We start from the raw sequence: 15,210 nt of genomic DNA, 5'->3' as shown, positions 1-15,210 counted from the left end.
GGATTTATCAAAGCAAATTTGAGGAAAATGCTACTGAAGTTCTGTCAACATATTGACTGCAGTACTCGCACTGCTAAAACACTCGACCACTGCTACTCCAACTTCCGGGATGCCTACAGGACCGTCCACCGCCCTCCCTTCGGCAAATCTGATCATTTTGCTCCTCCCTTCCTATAGGCATTTTGCTCCTCAACACTGGGGCCCCACAAGGGTGCGTGTTCAACCCCCTCCTGTATTCCCTGTTCACCCATGACTGCGTGGCCACGCACGCCTTCAACTCAATCATCAAGTTTGCAGACGACACAACAGTAGTAGGCTTGATTACCAACAATGCCAAGACAGGTGAGGGCTCTGAGAGTGTGGTGCCAGGAAAATAACCTCTCACTCAACGTCAACAAAACAAAGGAGATGATCGTGGACTTCAGAAAACAGCAGAGGGAGCACCCCCCTATCCACATCGATGGGACCGCAGTGGAGAAGGTGGAAAGTTTCAAGTTCCCCCGGCATAGACATCACTAACAAACTGAAATGGTCCACCCACACAGACAGTGTGGTGAAGAAGGCGCAATAGCGCCTCTTCAAACTCAGGAGGCTGAAGAAAATTGGCTTGGCACCTAAACTCCTCACAAACTTTTACAGATGCACAATTGAGTATCCTGTCGGACCGTATCACACCTGGTTTGGAATCTGCACCGCCCTCATCCGCAGTGCTCTCCAGAGGGTGGTGCGGTCTGCCCAACGCATTACCGGGCACACACTACCTGCCCTCCAGGACACCTACAGCACCCGATGTCACAGGAAGACCAAATCGATCATCAACTACCCGAGCCACTGTCTGTTCACTCTGCTATCATCCAGAAGGCGAGGTCAGTACAGGTGCATCAAAGCTGGGACCGAGAGACTGAAAATCAGCTTCTATCTCGAAACCATCAGACTGTTAAATAGCCATCACTAGCACATTAGAGGCTGCTGCATATATACATAGACTTGAAATCACTGGCCACTTTAATATATGGAACACTAGTCACTTTAATAATGTTTACATATTTTGCATTGCTGACATTGCACGTCCATATATTTATATATTCTTAATTCCATTCCTTTACTTAAAATTGTGTTTATTGTGTGTATTGTTGTGAAATTGTTAGATATTACTTGTTAGATATTACTGCACTGTTGGAGCTAGAAACACAAGCATTTCGCTACACCCGCAATAACATCTGCTAAACACGTGTATGTGACCAATACAATTGGATTTGATTTGAAATGCAGGTCTTTGTTAAGTGTTGCAGTCATTTCAGTCACTGTAGTAGCTGACGTGTATAGTGTTGAGTCATCCACATACAAAGACACACTGGCTTTACTCAAAGCCAGTGGCATGCCTTTAGTAAAGATTGAAAAAAGTAAGTTGCCTAGACAGCTGCCCTGGGGAATTCCTCATTTTACCTGGATTATGTTGGAGAAGCTTCCATTAAATAACACCCTCTGATTTCTGTTAGACAGGTAAATCTTTATCCACAATATAGCAGGGTGTGTAAAGCCATAACAGATATGTTTTTCCAGCAGTAGACTATGATCAATACTGTCAAAAGCCACACTGAAGTCAAACAAAACAGCTCCCACAATCTTTTTATTATCAATTTCTCTCAGCCAATCATCAGTCATTTGTGTAAGTTCTGTATTGAATGTCCTTCCCTATAAGCGTGCTGAAAGTCTGTTGTCAATTTGTTTACTGTAAAATAGCATTGTATCTGGTCAAACACAATTTCTTCCAAAAGTTTACTAACGGTTGATAACAGGCTGATTGGTCAGCTATTAGAACCAGTAAAGGGGGCTTTACTATTCTTGGGTAGCGGAATGACTTTTACTTCCCTCCAGGCCTGAGGGAACACACTTTCTAGTAGGCTTAAATGGAAGATATGGCAAATAGGAGTGGCAATATTGTCCACTAATATCCTCAGTAATTTTCCATCCAGGGTGGCTTGTCAACAATTTTTTCACCTCTTCCACACTCACTTTACGGAATTCAAAAGTACAATGCTTGTCTTTCATAATTTGGTCAGATATACTTGGATGTGTAGTGTCAGCATTTGTTGTCCTGCCTAAGTTTACTAATCTTGCCAATGAAAAAAGAATTGAAGTAGTTGGCAATATCAGTGGGTTTTGTGATGAATGAGCCATCTGATTCAATGAATGATGAAGCCGAGTTTGCCTTTTTGCCCAAAATTTCATTTAAGGTGCTCCAAAGCTTTTTACTATTATTCTTTACATTATTTATTCTTTACATTATTTATTTTTGTTTCATAGTATAGTTTCTTCTTTTTATTTAGTTTAGTCACATGATTTCTCAATTTGCAGTACGTTTGCCAATTGGTTGTGCTGCCAGACTTATTTACCATACATTTTGCCTCATCCCTCTCAACCATACAATTTTTCAATTCCTCATCAGTCCAAGGGGATTTAACAGTTTTTACAGTCCTTTTCTTAATGGGTGCATGCTTATTAGTAACTGGAATAATCAATTTCATAAATGTGTCAAGTGCAGCATCTGGTTGCTCCTCATTACACACCACAGACCAGAAAATATTCTTTACATCATCAACATAAGAATCACTACAAAACTTATTGTAAGATCTCTTATACACTATATTAGACCCAGCCTTTGGAACGTTGGTTTCCCTAAACATGGCCACTATATTGTGATCACTACATCTGATGGATCTGGATACTGCTTTAAATCAAATTTCTGCAGCATTAGTAAAGATGTGATCAATACATGTTGATGATTTCATTCCTCTGCTGTTTGTAACTACCCTGGTAGGTTGACTGATAACCTAAACCAGGTTGCTGGTTTTGGGTCATTGATAAGTCATTGTCTCAACGCAGCCTTGAAATGTGTAGACAGAGTCCAGGAGCCAAGATGATTTGGATGGACTCCGTCATTCCTGTAGAATATCTTCTGTTTCCAGAAGGTGTCAAAGTGATCTATAAAAGTGATTTCAACAGAGGTACAGTAGTCTTTTAGCCAGGTGTGTCATGCCAGTAGCCTGCTGAATCTTTCACACCCATGGACCAACAATGGTAGCGGACCTGAAATGATTGGCCGCTTTTTGGAATCTTTCAGTGCTAGAATCAGTTCTTTAAAATACATTTTCAGAAGTTCCAAGCTAGGCCTCCTGATGTCGTTTGACCCCACATGGACTACGGCAGCATCAGCTCCCGGCATCTGTCGTAGAACGGTCGGAAGCAGTCTTGTAAATGTCCTGTACTCGTGCTCCTGGGTAGCACAGGGTTTTTGCCCTGGGAACCAAGATGTTTCTTACAATAGAGCCGCCGATGACGACAGCTGGTGCAATGGCTGAGGAGGTCAGAGGAATGTTGATAATGTTGTACTTTTGTATGAATAAGAGTAGTTATTCTACTCTTATTCTACTCATAACTACTCTTGTAAGAAATAAATACCAAGCTGTTCATGCCTCAAGCTATCAGTGTGTGAGAACTTGATATAATCATGCTTGCAAGTAGTGTTTCTATTTAGAGGTTTCCCCAATAAGACTATCTTACCTCAAGAGGGCACACGTTCTGAGATTATGAGAGATCCTTGTGGAGGAATCTTAGACAGCCCCTCTATGTCCATCCCAAACATTTCTCAGCTGATTCTTTCTTTTTCGTTTACTCCTATTTTCCGAAGATGAGTTGAAACGACTCCAGTCAGTAAGGACACCTTTTTGATTCATGAAACCAACTCTACTGCCTGCCCTTTACTTTACCTTTAGTGAAACTGCTATTTATCAACAGTTGATACTTTGCAATGATTTTATGTCAGTCTATGACTTTAGCCACATTGACATACTACAGAGTAGTTCAGCATGTCCCATCAAAAACACAGAAGAGATGAGTTTGTGTGGGCCCCATCCCTATCTACTTGCCCACGCACGCTCTGACGTAAAACGTATCCCCACCCATATTTTAGCAAACCACCTTGCTTACGGAAATAATATGGCGGCCTCAGCGGCGACTATCCGACCGAAGTTAATTGCACATATTTAATCGAAAGAGCTATGAATAAGTATAGGAATCAGGGAGATACAAACGACGGGCTTGTTATTTGCACATGTTGAGAAGGAGCTGCGAAAACTCCCTGACAACACACTGGCTGTCTCGAGAAGTTTGGAGTCTGCGCCTTGGTTAAAGTACCTGGGTCGGGATGCACTGCTGGAGATAAACTCTGCAGAACGGTGGACGCGGAAGTTTGACAAATAATTGAATACCAAGGGTTGGGTGGACATTTAGCCAAAACTTCATTCATGGTGTCACTATTTACTCAAACGAGAAGACAACGTACTCAGTCCGAAGTTATCGTTGGTTGTTAGCTAGTTAGACAGATGTTGACTGTTCCTATGTGTGTTTCCAGGTTCTCGCACGCCATCTAGCAAGCAAGGCTAGCTCCGCCGTTAGCTGTAACTAGCTAGCATTCCAACAAACAAAGTGTTGCACGAGTACTCTTGCATCTTCAAAGCTACTGAATAACATTTTTCAGTTGTCTGCAAACTAGCTCATTAAATTAGTGTTTACACCTTTTATATTAGCTTTCTGGTAAAGCCAGTGGCTATCATCTAAGTAATGCTAACTAGTTAAGTTTCCCATGATTGCTCATCAAACACAGTTTAGACCGTACTAGTGCCTTTTGTCATGCCTAAGTGTGGCCCGAAAAGCATGAGAGATGGCCACAGAGGGATATGACAGCAAAACGAGCTAAATGTCAAATATACATTTAAGGCCTGTCAAATGAGTGGTTTGCATGGAGATGAAAAACAATACGTTTGTTTAAGGGCACAATCAGAAAACATATTATCCAGTTATTGTAGTCTAGGAGGAAGTTGCTACAGGGCCATGTGCAGTATTGACATGATCACAACTGTTGTACAACATGTAGCCGGTATTTGACTAGGCAAGTGTTATATGACCTGTGTCTGCAGAGATACTGTATTGGGACCACCAGGATTGGTGCCTGTAGCTGTCTACCGCGGTTGCTAACTCTGAACCATTTGACCAGATATGGAACTGAGGTTTCTCAGCTCAGCTGGTAAATGTAGAAGTTATTGTGCCTTTTCTATAATTCTGTGTAGTTCCTCATCTTTGTAGTAGCTTTCTCAGTTGTTCTCTTAGTCCTCTTTACTTTTAAAGCAACCATGTCGATGGAGCACAATAGTGGCTTAGGCCTGCATTATGTTATTTCATGCTGGATGAATGTAAGTCATCACGATTAGGCCTTGGATCTTCATTAATGTCTTTTGATTGGGCCTCCTCCAGTATTCTTCTGACTGCCTTCGTCTTACAAATAAAACCCACAAGTGCCATTAGAGACCTTATCTTATCTAATAGTAACAGACTCCACCAAAGCAGTCAATGCATGATAAAGAGGGAGGAATTGGAGTAATAAGGACCAGCCTGCCCGTTCGCCATCGCCATTGCCTCCATCCAAAACTCCTGCATTGGTGTCAGTGGTGGGATGCAGAAGTGAGCATCTCCCACTGCCTCCACTTTCCAGTCATCACCGCACCAGGAGAGACCAAACTGACTGAGGGAAATCGCACCACGGAGGGGGTCCCTGCTCTCCATCTCCTACCCACCAGGTTCCCTACACCCAGGTGGTGAGAGAGCCCAGTTTGGTGACCCGGCTGCGGCCTGGCACCCTGCCCTTATGGGGCAGCAGCCGGGGAAATTTGTTGGGGACCAGAGGAGACCGAGTCTGCCAGCGCTGAATTTCATCAAGGGAGGGAAGAGGGAGTCATCACGGCATGGAGCCCATCACTGTAACGTGTTCGCCGTGCACGGTAAAAAAACACTTTCTGTACCTTCCCCCTACTTTGGTCATTAACAATATATTGTCTTTCTTTTCTCCCTGTCTTCTCTTCCGAATCTGCTTCTACTTACCTCTTCCTCATTCACAGTTCAGTAGAGTTTGGTCATGATTGGTTTCATCATGCTTGTTCACCCTGAAGGTCAACCTTTTATGTTTGTTGGTGATATAGGTTTCAGGGCTGTGATGAGGCAGGCACAGTTTCTATTAGGACCTGCATCTCAGTTCCTTTCGCTATCATTTGACCTTGCTAGTATGCCCACGCTAGTATGCCCACGCTATTACTCAATCTTCTGTGGTAGAATTATTGATTTGTGTGAGAGGGGTCGTGTGAGTGTTTGGTCATGGAGATTGATGAATAATATCCCACTGTGATGTCAATTGACATGGCAATTAAAATTTAAAAAAATCCATCACTGTACTCCAGCTATTGGTGGGTTGGACAGTTTTTGTGTTTCCTCAGATTTTCAGATGAAGCTTACCATAGTAGGCTAGTGGAGACAACAAACAGCAACAGGTGATATAAAGAGTAAATGGCTTGCTTTGACTGAAAGTCAGGCCGAATTGACCGGATAAGCCCCAGGAGATGCATCTCCTTGTTTTCACAGGGGCACTGTGCAAACATTAAGCATAAACATTTTCAGGGATTCTGTATAGAAAACTTTGATTTGGTAGCCTGTTTGTTGACATGTTCCCTTTTTAATCAGATTGCATGCCAGTGATACTGAAGGTCTTTTAATACAGCGATTGTCTCGGCATGGATAGATACTCGGAGGCCTCTTGCTTAACAATAATGGGTAAGGATGCAAATAAAAGGTGCTGCCAGTAAATGGAGAGGAGGACTGGAGTGATCTCCGGCAAAGGGTCAGTGGCAGAATTATTAGATATATTTTCTCCTTCCTCCTGCAATGAGTCAGATAGGTTACGAGGTGATGTGAGTCATGTTGCGAGAGGAGGGTGATCTCAGTCACTCACATCCATGTTCTACCCGGGACGCCTTCGCTAGCTAGTGAGCTGCTAGCCTACGCAAAGCTTCTCACCAGGCCGGTTTAGACCTCTGCACACAGCCAGGGAGAGAGGCAGAGCAGGGCAAGCAAAGACCTGTCTCCCCCTGCACCACTGTGTCACCACCCAAGAACATCAGAGTTGGGCTTCTAGAGAGTAATTGGAGTAGGTTGGTCTTCCCTACCTAATTTCCTCTAACTCCTGGTAATATTGCAATTCAGATAACAAGAAGTGGTTTAAAAGCCTGTCATTTGTTACCTGATCATCGCCGTAGTTCTGTATCAGCTATTGTTTTTCCTCTCAAGGGCGCTTGCACCAAGGCATGACGGCTGCCTGCTGGGAGGTTTTTGCTGGGGTTCAGGAAATGGAAATGCTGTGTAAATGTATCTAAAGGACAGTTGAGGAGATGCTCTGTTTTCTTTCCCTTTGTCCCCTCAAAAACAAGCCTGAAACAGGAAGGAGGAACGAGGTGTGTGGTCTAGGATGGAGATTGTAGAGCAGAAAGGGATGTGAGCAGAGTGAGGAGGCCATTCCCCCAGGTTCCTGACTGACTTTCCAGGCTATTGCCCTCTTGTGCTGCAAGCTAGTCTGACATGGTCCTCCTGCGTTTATCTTGGTCTCTTCCAGGATTCATGTAGACTAACATAAGAAGCATACTGGCTGTTGTACGTCTTTTATAGACCAACTAATGCACCTGCCATGGAAAAATCTAATGAGGCAGGCCTACTTGCCTGATTTAGGTCAATGAGCCGGTGAGATAATAAACGTTCAAATGTTATAGACTTAGTGTAAAATACACTAAATTATGGGTAGCATGATCTAATTTTGAAGACTATTGCTTCGGATGATAGCCAGGATATACTCTCCAGTCTCTCCATATGAGGAGCATTGGTTAGCCTACCCCCCTCTAGTGCAGGCATGTTGTGATATCACCCCCACTTCCTGGTGTCCTATGCCAGGGATCTGGGCTGTTCTAGCAGCTGCATTCATCATGTATGGCCCATGGAAGAGTCACCCCTTGTTTTTTTCCCCCCTCTGTCTTTTGTCTGGAACTCATGGAATCTGTGCAGTCTAGACACCAAAGCTACCCCCTGATCCCTTTGGGTCCTGAAGACTGGGGCAGCAGGCGCCTCCTGGTAAGATTTGCCGCTCACTGCGGCCAGCTGTTTGGCCCCTGGTGGCCTGGTCCTGGCCACGTCGCCTAGCTCTAGAGACAGACAGCACTCTGATGTGTCAGAGGAAATAGGCCTATACAAGGCTACATGACTGTCTGTTACTGTTTTACTATCTGATTGTTCAGATGGATGATACGTAGACTCTGACTCTTGATGTGATTGATGTTGGGAACTCTGACTCTTGAACGGTGAAGAGATTTTTGGTCAAGGAAATTTAATTTTGTGATTCTAATGCTGGCATGTAGTTTTGATGCCTATTTTGAGGGTTCTGGAACAGTTAGTCTAGCTGGTGGAACTTACCGGTAAGTAGATATTGACATTTCTCATGTCATCTGTTTCCATGTTGGAATGTCCCACTGCGGGGGTGGTTGGAGGGCCGTCTTGGCCCCCCCCCCCTACATTTTGCACTGTCAATTCTCTGTAACGACCTTTGTGCCCCCGCTTGAGCAACACCTCCTCGATGAGTCATTTTGACCACCTGGAAAGGAGTGGTCAGCAAAGCCACTTTAGTCCCTAGCTGATGACTGGCTAAAGCAGGTATGTCTGTGTATAGACAGAGGGTGAATCTCTCCTTTAGGTTAGCTTGACATGTCCCCTCTCTCTAGGGGGCTGTTCACAGCATGCAGGTGGTACCAACACTCTCTTATGGTCTCCTTTCCTTGTTTCCTATCCTCCATAATGTTTGAGTTAAAAATTATTCAAATGTTGTCACAAGTAACGCGCTCTTTTCACGCTGACACTTGCACGTGTCAAATTGAGGTCCAGTCCATATAGGTAGAGCTCAAGGCTCCACACACCTTTAGCCTACATGTAGCCTAGCTTGAAGGCAATGAATGAACACTGATGCTTTTGCCAAATCTCTCATTTGGCTTTTTTCTGTTTTGCACTTCCTCCTCCATTCATAATGGGGTGTTTTGACATTTGGTGCATATCCTCTTCACCAGTGTACTCTACACCAGTCTTATCTGTACACCCCACCCACCCCTCCTTTCTATTCATTAATTGGCCCAGTGTGAAGCATTTTGAGTGTTAAATAGTTAACCAATTAGCTACCCAGACTATCTACTCTTTTTGACTCTATGCAAACACACTGGACACTATCCGCACACTCACACATACTGACACTCCAACACGTACACACACACACACACACAACACACTTCCACACTCATCACATATGCTGCTGCTATTGCCTAGTTACTTTACCCCTACCTATGTTAACATATCTACCTAGATTTCCTCGTACCTCTGCACATCAACTCTGTACTGGTACCCTGTGTATATAGCCAAGCTATCATTGCTCATTGTGTATTTATTCCTCGTGTTAAATTTCAATTATTTGATTGTATTCTGCATTGTTGGGAAGGGCCTGTAAGTAAGTATTTTACTGTGGCTCTTCACCTGTTTTTTTAACGAAGCATGTGACAATAACAATGTGATTAGTGTTGCTCCAGAGGCAGCTAGAATAGTATTGCCTATTTTGCAGCGAGAGAGAGAGAGTTGAACATAGGGCAAGCCACAGCAGTAGAGTCAGGAATGTGACCTCCTGTGCATTCCTTTCTCAAATAGCTGGTGCAACCCCCCCCCCCCCCCCCCCCCTCTCTCCGTCTCTCCCCCCCCCGCCCCCCCCCCCCCCCCCGCCTTTCTCGGTCTCTTTTGCTCAGGCGCCCTTCTGTTCCTTGCTCTTACTTTCCTTTTGTCTCCCTCGCTTGCTCTTGTTTCATAGCAATTATAGATAGACATATTGTTTTCTTGGGCAATTGGTCCCAGTGGCAGAAACCGGTTTGGTGGCTATGGAGTCCAGAGGTTTGTTGATCATGTAATGTAACATGGGTTATGATGATTATGATAAACCATGTCTAATCGCTACGATAGCCAATCATTAGTGCGTGTGAATGAGTTGGCTAAAGGTCATGATAGTGACATATGAATTAGATGGGGAACTTGAAAGACTAGTTTTCTAATGTCCTAGAGAAATAGCCAACAGTGATGGAATGAATACATTGTATACATTTTGCAGTGCATAGACATGCTTTATAATCGTCTGGGGTACTATTGTTAGTTACCTAATGCAGGCTGTAGGGCAGATGGGACTTTACCTAGCCTGAGGGCAAGGCTGAATCATCAGTGAACCTTTCATCGTAGAGGTATGTAGGCCTAGGTGTTTGTCGTTGTTATAAACACATTGTAAAAGGCTGGTTGATGATTGTTCAGATTCCCATAGTTTAGCCTCGGTCAATGGCTTGTACTTATTTTTTTAGGCCATACTGTCCTCACCTTATTCTAACTCCAAGTAGGCTATACAACTTCAGGCATGCATGTATGTTGATGTTCCATTTTGAACTTCATATTAACTGTGTGTTATTGTGGTCACGTCTTCATACTTCATTAATCTTATTTGGCATCATTTTCACTTTCTGCTCCTCCTCTGTATGACTGCTCTCTGGCATAGGCCAGAGAGCCTGGCTTCGGAGTCGAAGAGTAAGCTTAAGCCTTGCGTGAAATGTGCTCAGAGGAGCGTGTTTCATCATCGCTGTGCTAACCGGCAGGGCAGCAGCGGGCCCTCTGGAGGGCTGTTAAAACAACAACAGAACCCTATGCAAAAAACACTCATCAGCCCATCTCTGAGTCCGCCTGAGCAGAGAGAGCAAGGGAGAGAGGATTTAAAGCTTCTGCCCCGCTCCACATCCCCCTCTCCCTATACTCTCGTCGTCTCCTCACCCCCCCATCCCCTACTCCTTTTGGTGGTGCTCCTCATGGTGCTCCTCATGGTGCTCCTCATGGTGCTCCTCATGGTGCTCCAGATTTTCGGAGCAGAAACACGCTCCAAGTCGGGGCAGGAATGCACTGTGTGAGCTCTCTCTCTCTCTGCCACCTTGCCTCCTCTCTGCTATGACGGACAAAGCCCCCTCTGCCCTGGCCTGTGGACAGCCTGTTACCTATGATGTGAATTCCATCTTGTGATAGAAATTCCGTCCAGTCACAGCATGTTTAATCCTAATGCCTCTGTCCCCTATTGGAATGCTGTGGCCACAAATGTCCATTTTGCTCATGGCTTCCAAAATTCTAAGAAGGGTTAAGCTAATTTGTGATCTTTTTGAAAAAGAACTTGGGGTAGCCAGCCTAATTATCTGTATTCGTTTGAATATAACATTCTTTAGATCGTAGGTGATTGATTGCTCTAGGGTCTAGGTACAATTGTTGTTATTAGATGAGTAGTGTCTAGTAATTCAGCACTGGCCTTTCTACTCTATTTCGTAGGCAACCTGAGTAGATTTGGAATACATTAGTCTACTGTATTACAGAGGAAAAAAAATAAAAAATAAAATATATTTATATATATATACACACACACACACACACACACTACAGTTCAAAAGTTTGGGGTCACTTATAAAATGTCCTAGTTTTTGAAAGAAAAGCAAAAAAAAATTGTCCATTTAAAATAAATCTAATTGATCAGAAATACAGTGTAGACATTGTTAATGTTGTAAATGACTATTGCAGCTGGAAACGGCAGAATTTTTTATGGAATATCTACATAGGCGAACAGAGGCCTATTATCAGCAACCATCACTCCTGTGTTCCAATGGCACGTCTTGTTAGCTAATCCAAGTTTATCATTTTAAAAGGCTAATGGATCAATAGAAAACCCATTTGCAATTATGTTAGCACAGCTGAAAACTGTTGTTCTGATTTAAGGAAGCAATGAAACTGGCCTTCTTTAAACCAGTTGAGTATCTGGAGCATCAGCATTTGTGGGTTCGATTACAAGGCTATTCCATGCGAGAAATTGCCTATAAACGGAAGATCTCTATTCTTCAGTTATTCCTCTATTCGGGCTGCATCTGGATCCACTTAGACACAAAGAAAACCAACCAGTGACTCCTCCGCTCTAGCTCCCAGCCTCCTAGCATATGCTAATAACCACTCTCTCTCTCTCTACCTCTGGACAGGCAGACCCTCTCCCTCCCAGACCTAGAAACATCTGCAGGACGTCTCGTTAAGGTCGATAGCCTGTAAAAAGAGCTGAGGCATTTACTGCGTGTGCCCTGTTTACTGCGTCTGGGCTAAGTGTATACAAGTGGCCTCGTTTAGACTGAACTAACTGAGTATGCCGCCACTACCATGCATTATTTTATGTAGGTGGACCTCATAACCGTTAACAGGGTATCTATGGTCACCAAATGGGAGATAGACCCAGGCATGGTCAGTTCTGTCACAGCGGAAAAGATTCCAGCAGTTACCACTCTCTCTCTCGCTGTCACTCTCTCTTCCCGTCTCTCCCCACCCACCCTGGTGCACACCCACTCACCTCTTTCTTTCGCAACAGTTAGGCTTTTCTGTTCTTCACCTTCCTAACATAATGGAATATCAAATGTTGCTCCATTGCCAGTTGTCTGGGTCAAATGAGGATTTTTGTAAAATTGTGAAAACTACTGATTTACTTGTGCTTTATGTATTATACACCTCCAAAAAATAAAGGGAACACTTAAACAACACAATGTAACTCCAAGTCAATCACACTTCTGTGAAATCAAACTGTCCACTTAGGAAGCAACACTGATTGACAATAAATTTCACATGCTGTTGTGCAAATGGAATAGACAACAGGTGGAAATTATAGGCAATTAGCAAGACACCCCCAATAAAGAAGTGGTTCTGCAGGTGGTGACCACAGACCACTTCTCAGTTCCTATGCTTCCTGGCTGATGTTTTGGTCACTTTTGAATGCTGGCGGTGCTTTCACTCTAGTGGTAGCATGAGACGGAGTCTACAACCCACACAAGTGGCTCAGTAGTGAGCTCATCCAGGATGGCACATCAATGCGAGCTGTGGCAAGAAGGTTTGCTGTGTCTGTCAGCGTAGTGTCCAGAGCATGGAGGCGCTACCAGGAGACAGGCCAGTACATCAGGAGATGTGGAGGAGGCGTAGGAGGGCAACAACCAGCAGCAGGACCGCTACCTCCGCCTTTGTGCAAGGAGGAGCAGGAGGAGCACTGCCAGAGCCCTGCAAATGACTCCAGCAGGCCACAATGTGCATGTGTCTGCTCAAACGGTCAGAAACAGACTCCATGAGGGTGGTATGAGGGCCCGACGTCCACAGGTGGGGGTTGTGCTTACAGCCCAACACCGTGCAGGACGTTTGGCATTTGCCAGAGAACACCAAGATTGGAAAATTCGCCACTGGCGCCCTGTGCTCTTCACAGATGAAAGCAGATTCACACTGAGCACATGTGACAGACGTGACAGAGTCTGGAGACGCCGTGGAGAACGTTCTGCTGCCTGCAAACATCCTCCAGCATGACCGGTTTGGCGGTGGGCAGTCATGGTGTGGGGTGGCATTTCTTTGGGGGGCCGCACAGCCCTCCATGTGCTCGCCAGAGGTAGCCTGACTGCCATTAGGTACCGAGATGAGATCCTCAGACCCCTTGTGAGACGATATGCTGGTGCGGTTGGCCCTGGGTTCCTCCTAATGCAAGACAATGCTAGACCTCATGTGGCTGGAGTGTGTCAGCAGTTCCTGCAAGAGGAAGGCATTGATGCTATGGACTGGCCCGCCTTCCAGACCTGAATCCAATTGAGCACATCTGGGACATCATGTCTCGCTCCATCCACCAACGCCACGTTGCACCACAGACTGTCTAGGAGTTGGCGTATGCTTTAGTCCAGGTCAGGGAGGAGATCCCTCAGGAGACCATCCGCCACCTCATCAGGAGCATGCCCAGGCGTTGTAGGGAGGTCATACAGGCACGTGGAGGCCACACACACTACTGAGCCTCATTTTGACTTGTTTTAAGGACATTGCATCAAAGTTGGATCAGCCTGTAGTGTTGTTTTCCACTTTAATTTTGAGTGTGACTCCAAATCCAGACCTCCACGGGTTGATAAATTTGATTTCCATTGATCATTTTTGTGTGATTTTGTTGTCAGCACATTCAACTATGTAAAGAAAAAATATTTAATAAGAATATTTCATTCGTTCAGATCTAGGATGTGTTATTTTAGTGTTCCCTTTATTTTTTTGAGCAGTGTACTTATGCAGAAAGATCAAATGCATCTATCTTACTGCCATTTACTTTATGTTCGTATTCTTTTATTATTTCTTATTGTTGTAGCATTGTCGAGAAGGAACCTGCAAGTAAGCATTTTGTTGGACGATGTATACCATGTGTATCCCGTACACACGACTAATAAAACTTGAAAGACACACACACACACACACACACACACACACACACACACACACGTGTTGTCACAATACTAATATTGGGATACTAGGAAGTAAGGGAAAAAAGGAAACAAAACATGAAGTGGGCATCATTTTTAAGGAAAATATTTGTAATGTTGGTAAAAACTGACTTATGTTGTCACCCAGTCACATTTGTTTATTTTGATGTAGCACACACTATTTTACAAAAGTAGGTTTTAAAGGACCATCAAGTTGTCTGCTTCGTAATTTATTTTTTGCCAAGAAAAATCTGGTATCGTAGTATCGCAATGCTGATATCGTGACAGCGTCCTGTTGCATTCCGTGGTGGGCCTTACTTGTCTGATAGCCCTCTCTCCTACTCCGTATTGTTTTTCACCCCCTTATTGCATCAGGTGATTCATCGTTCATAAAAACAAGTGACGCTTTTGGGATCCATAAGACTTGGACAGGTTACACTAGCCACCACTCCCTACAGTGGGAAAGGAACATGTTGGCCAGGACTTAGACTACACTACTCAAAAGATTTCAATTATGGCATTGTTGGGTTTGTGAGTATGTCTGTCTGTGTGAGTTTTCTAAATCCTATTCCTGTGTTTGTGTATACACAAGTGTACTGCATCGCCCTCTGCTCGTACTGCATCGCCCTCTGCTCGTAATGCCTCGTGTGCGTGCATTTGCCTTGTGTGTGCGTGCCTCGAGTGTGTGTGTGCCTCGTGTGTATCTGCCTCGTGTGTGTGTGTGCCTCGTTTGTATCTGCCTCGTGTGCCTCATGTTTATTTAAAAAAAAATGTAACCTTAATTTAACTAGGCAAGTCAGTTAAGAACCCTTGTTCAGGGGCAGAACGACAGATTTTTACCTTGTCAGCTCGGGGATTCGATCTTGCAACCTTTCGGTTACTTGTCCAACGCTCTAACCAGTAGGCTACCTGCCGCCCCGTGTGTGTGCCTCGTGTG

At 44.3% G+C, this 15,210-nt stretch overlaps 1 protein-coding gene across 2 annotated transcripts in view; it reads left to right on the top strand.

Moving 5' to 3' along the window:
• The first annotated feature begins 3,986 nt into the window (after nucleotides 1-3,986).
• abl1 (c-abl oncogene 1, non-receptor tyrosine kinase) overlaps nucleotides 3,987-15,210 on the top strand; it is a 48,700-nt gene continuing 37,476 nt past the window's right edge. Inside the window, exon 1 of one of the 2 annotated variants that reach the window (XM_023987666.2) lies at nucleotides 3,987-5,837. In XM_023987666.2, the coding sequence (XP_023843434.1) occupies nucleotides 5,705-5,837 (133 nt within the window). In that variant the 5' untranslated portion in view covers nucleotides 3,987-5,704. The remainder of the gene's footprint in view (nucleotides 5,838-15,210) is intronic. The other variant, XM_070443594.1, reaches the window with a different exon arrangement.

The sequence above is a fragment of the Salvelinus sp. IW2-2015 genome, linkage group LG5 (genome assembly GCF_002910315.2).
Source record: "Salvelinus sp. IW2-2015 linkage group LG5, ASM291031v2, whole genome shotgun sequence".
In the NCBI taxonomy this organism is placed as follows: Eukaryota; Metazoa; Chordata; class Actinopteri; order Salmoniformes; family Salmonidae; genus Salvelinus; species Salvelinus sp. IW2-2015.
Note: the sequence above shows the minus strand (reverse complement) of the source record. Positions and strands in the feature narration are given on the sequence as shown.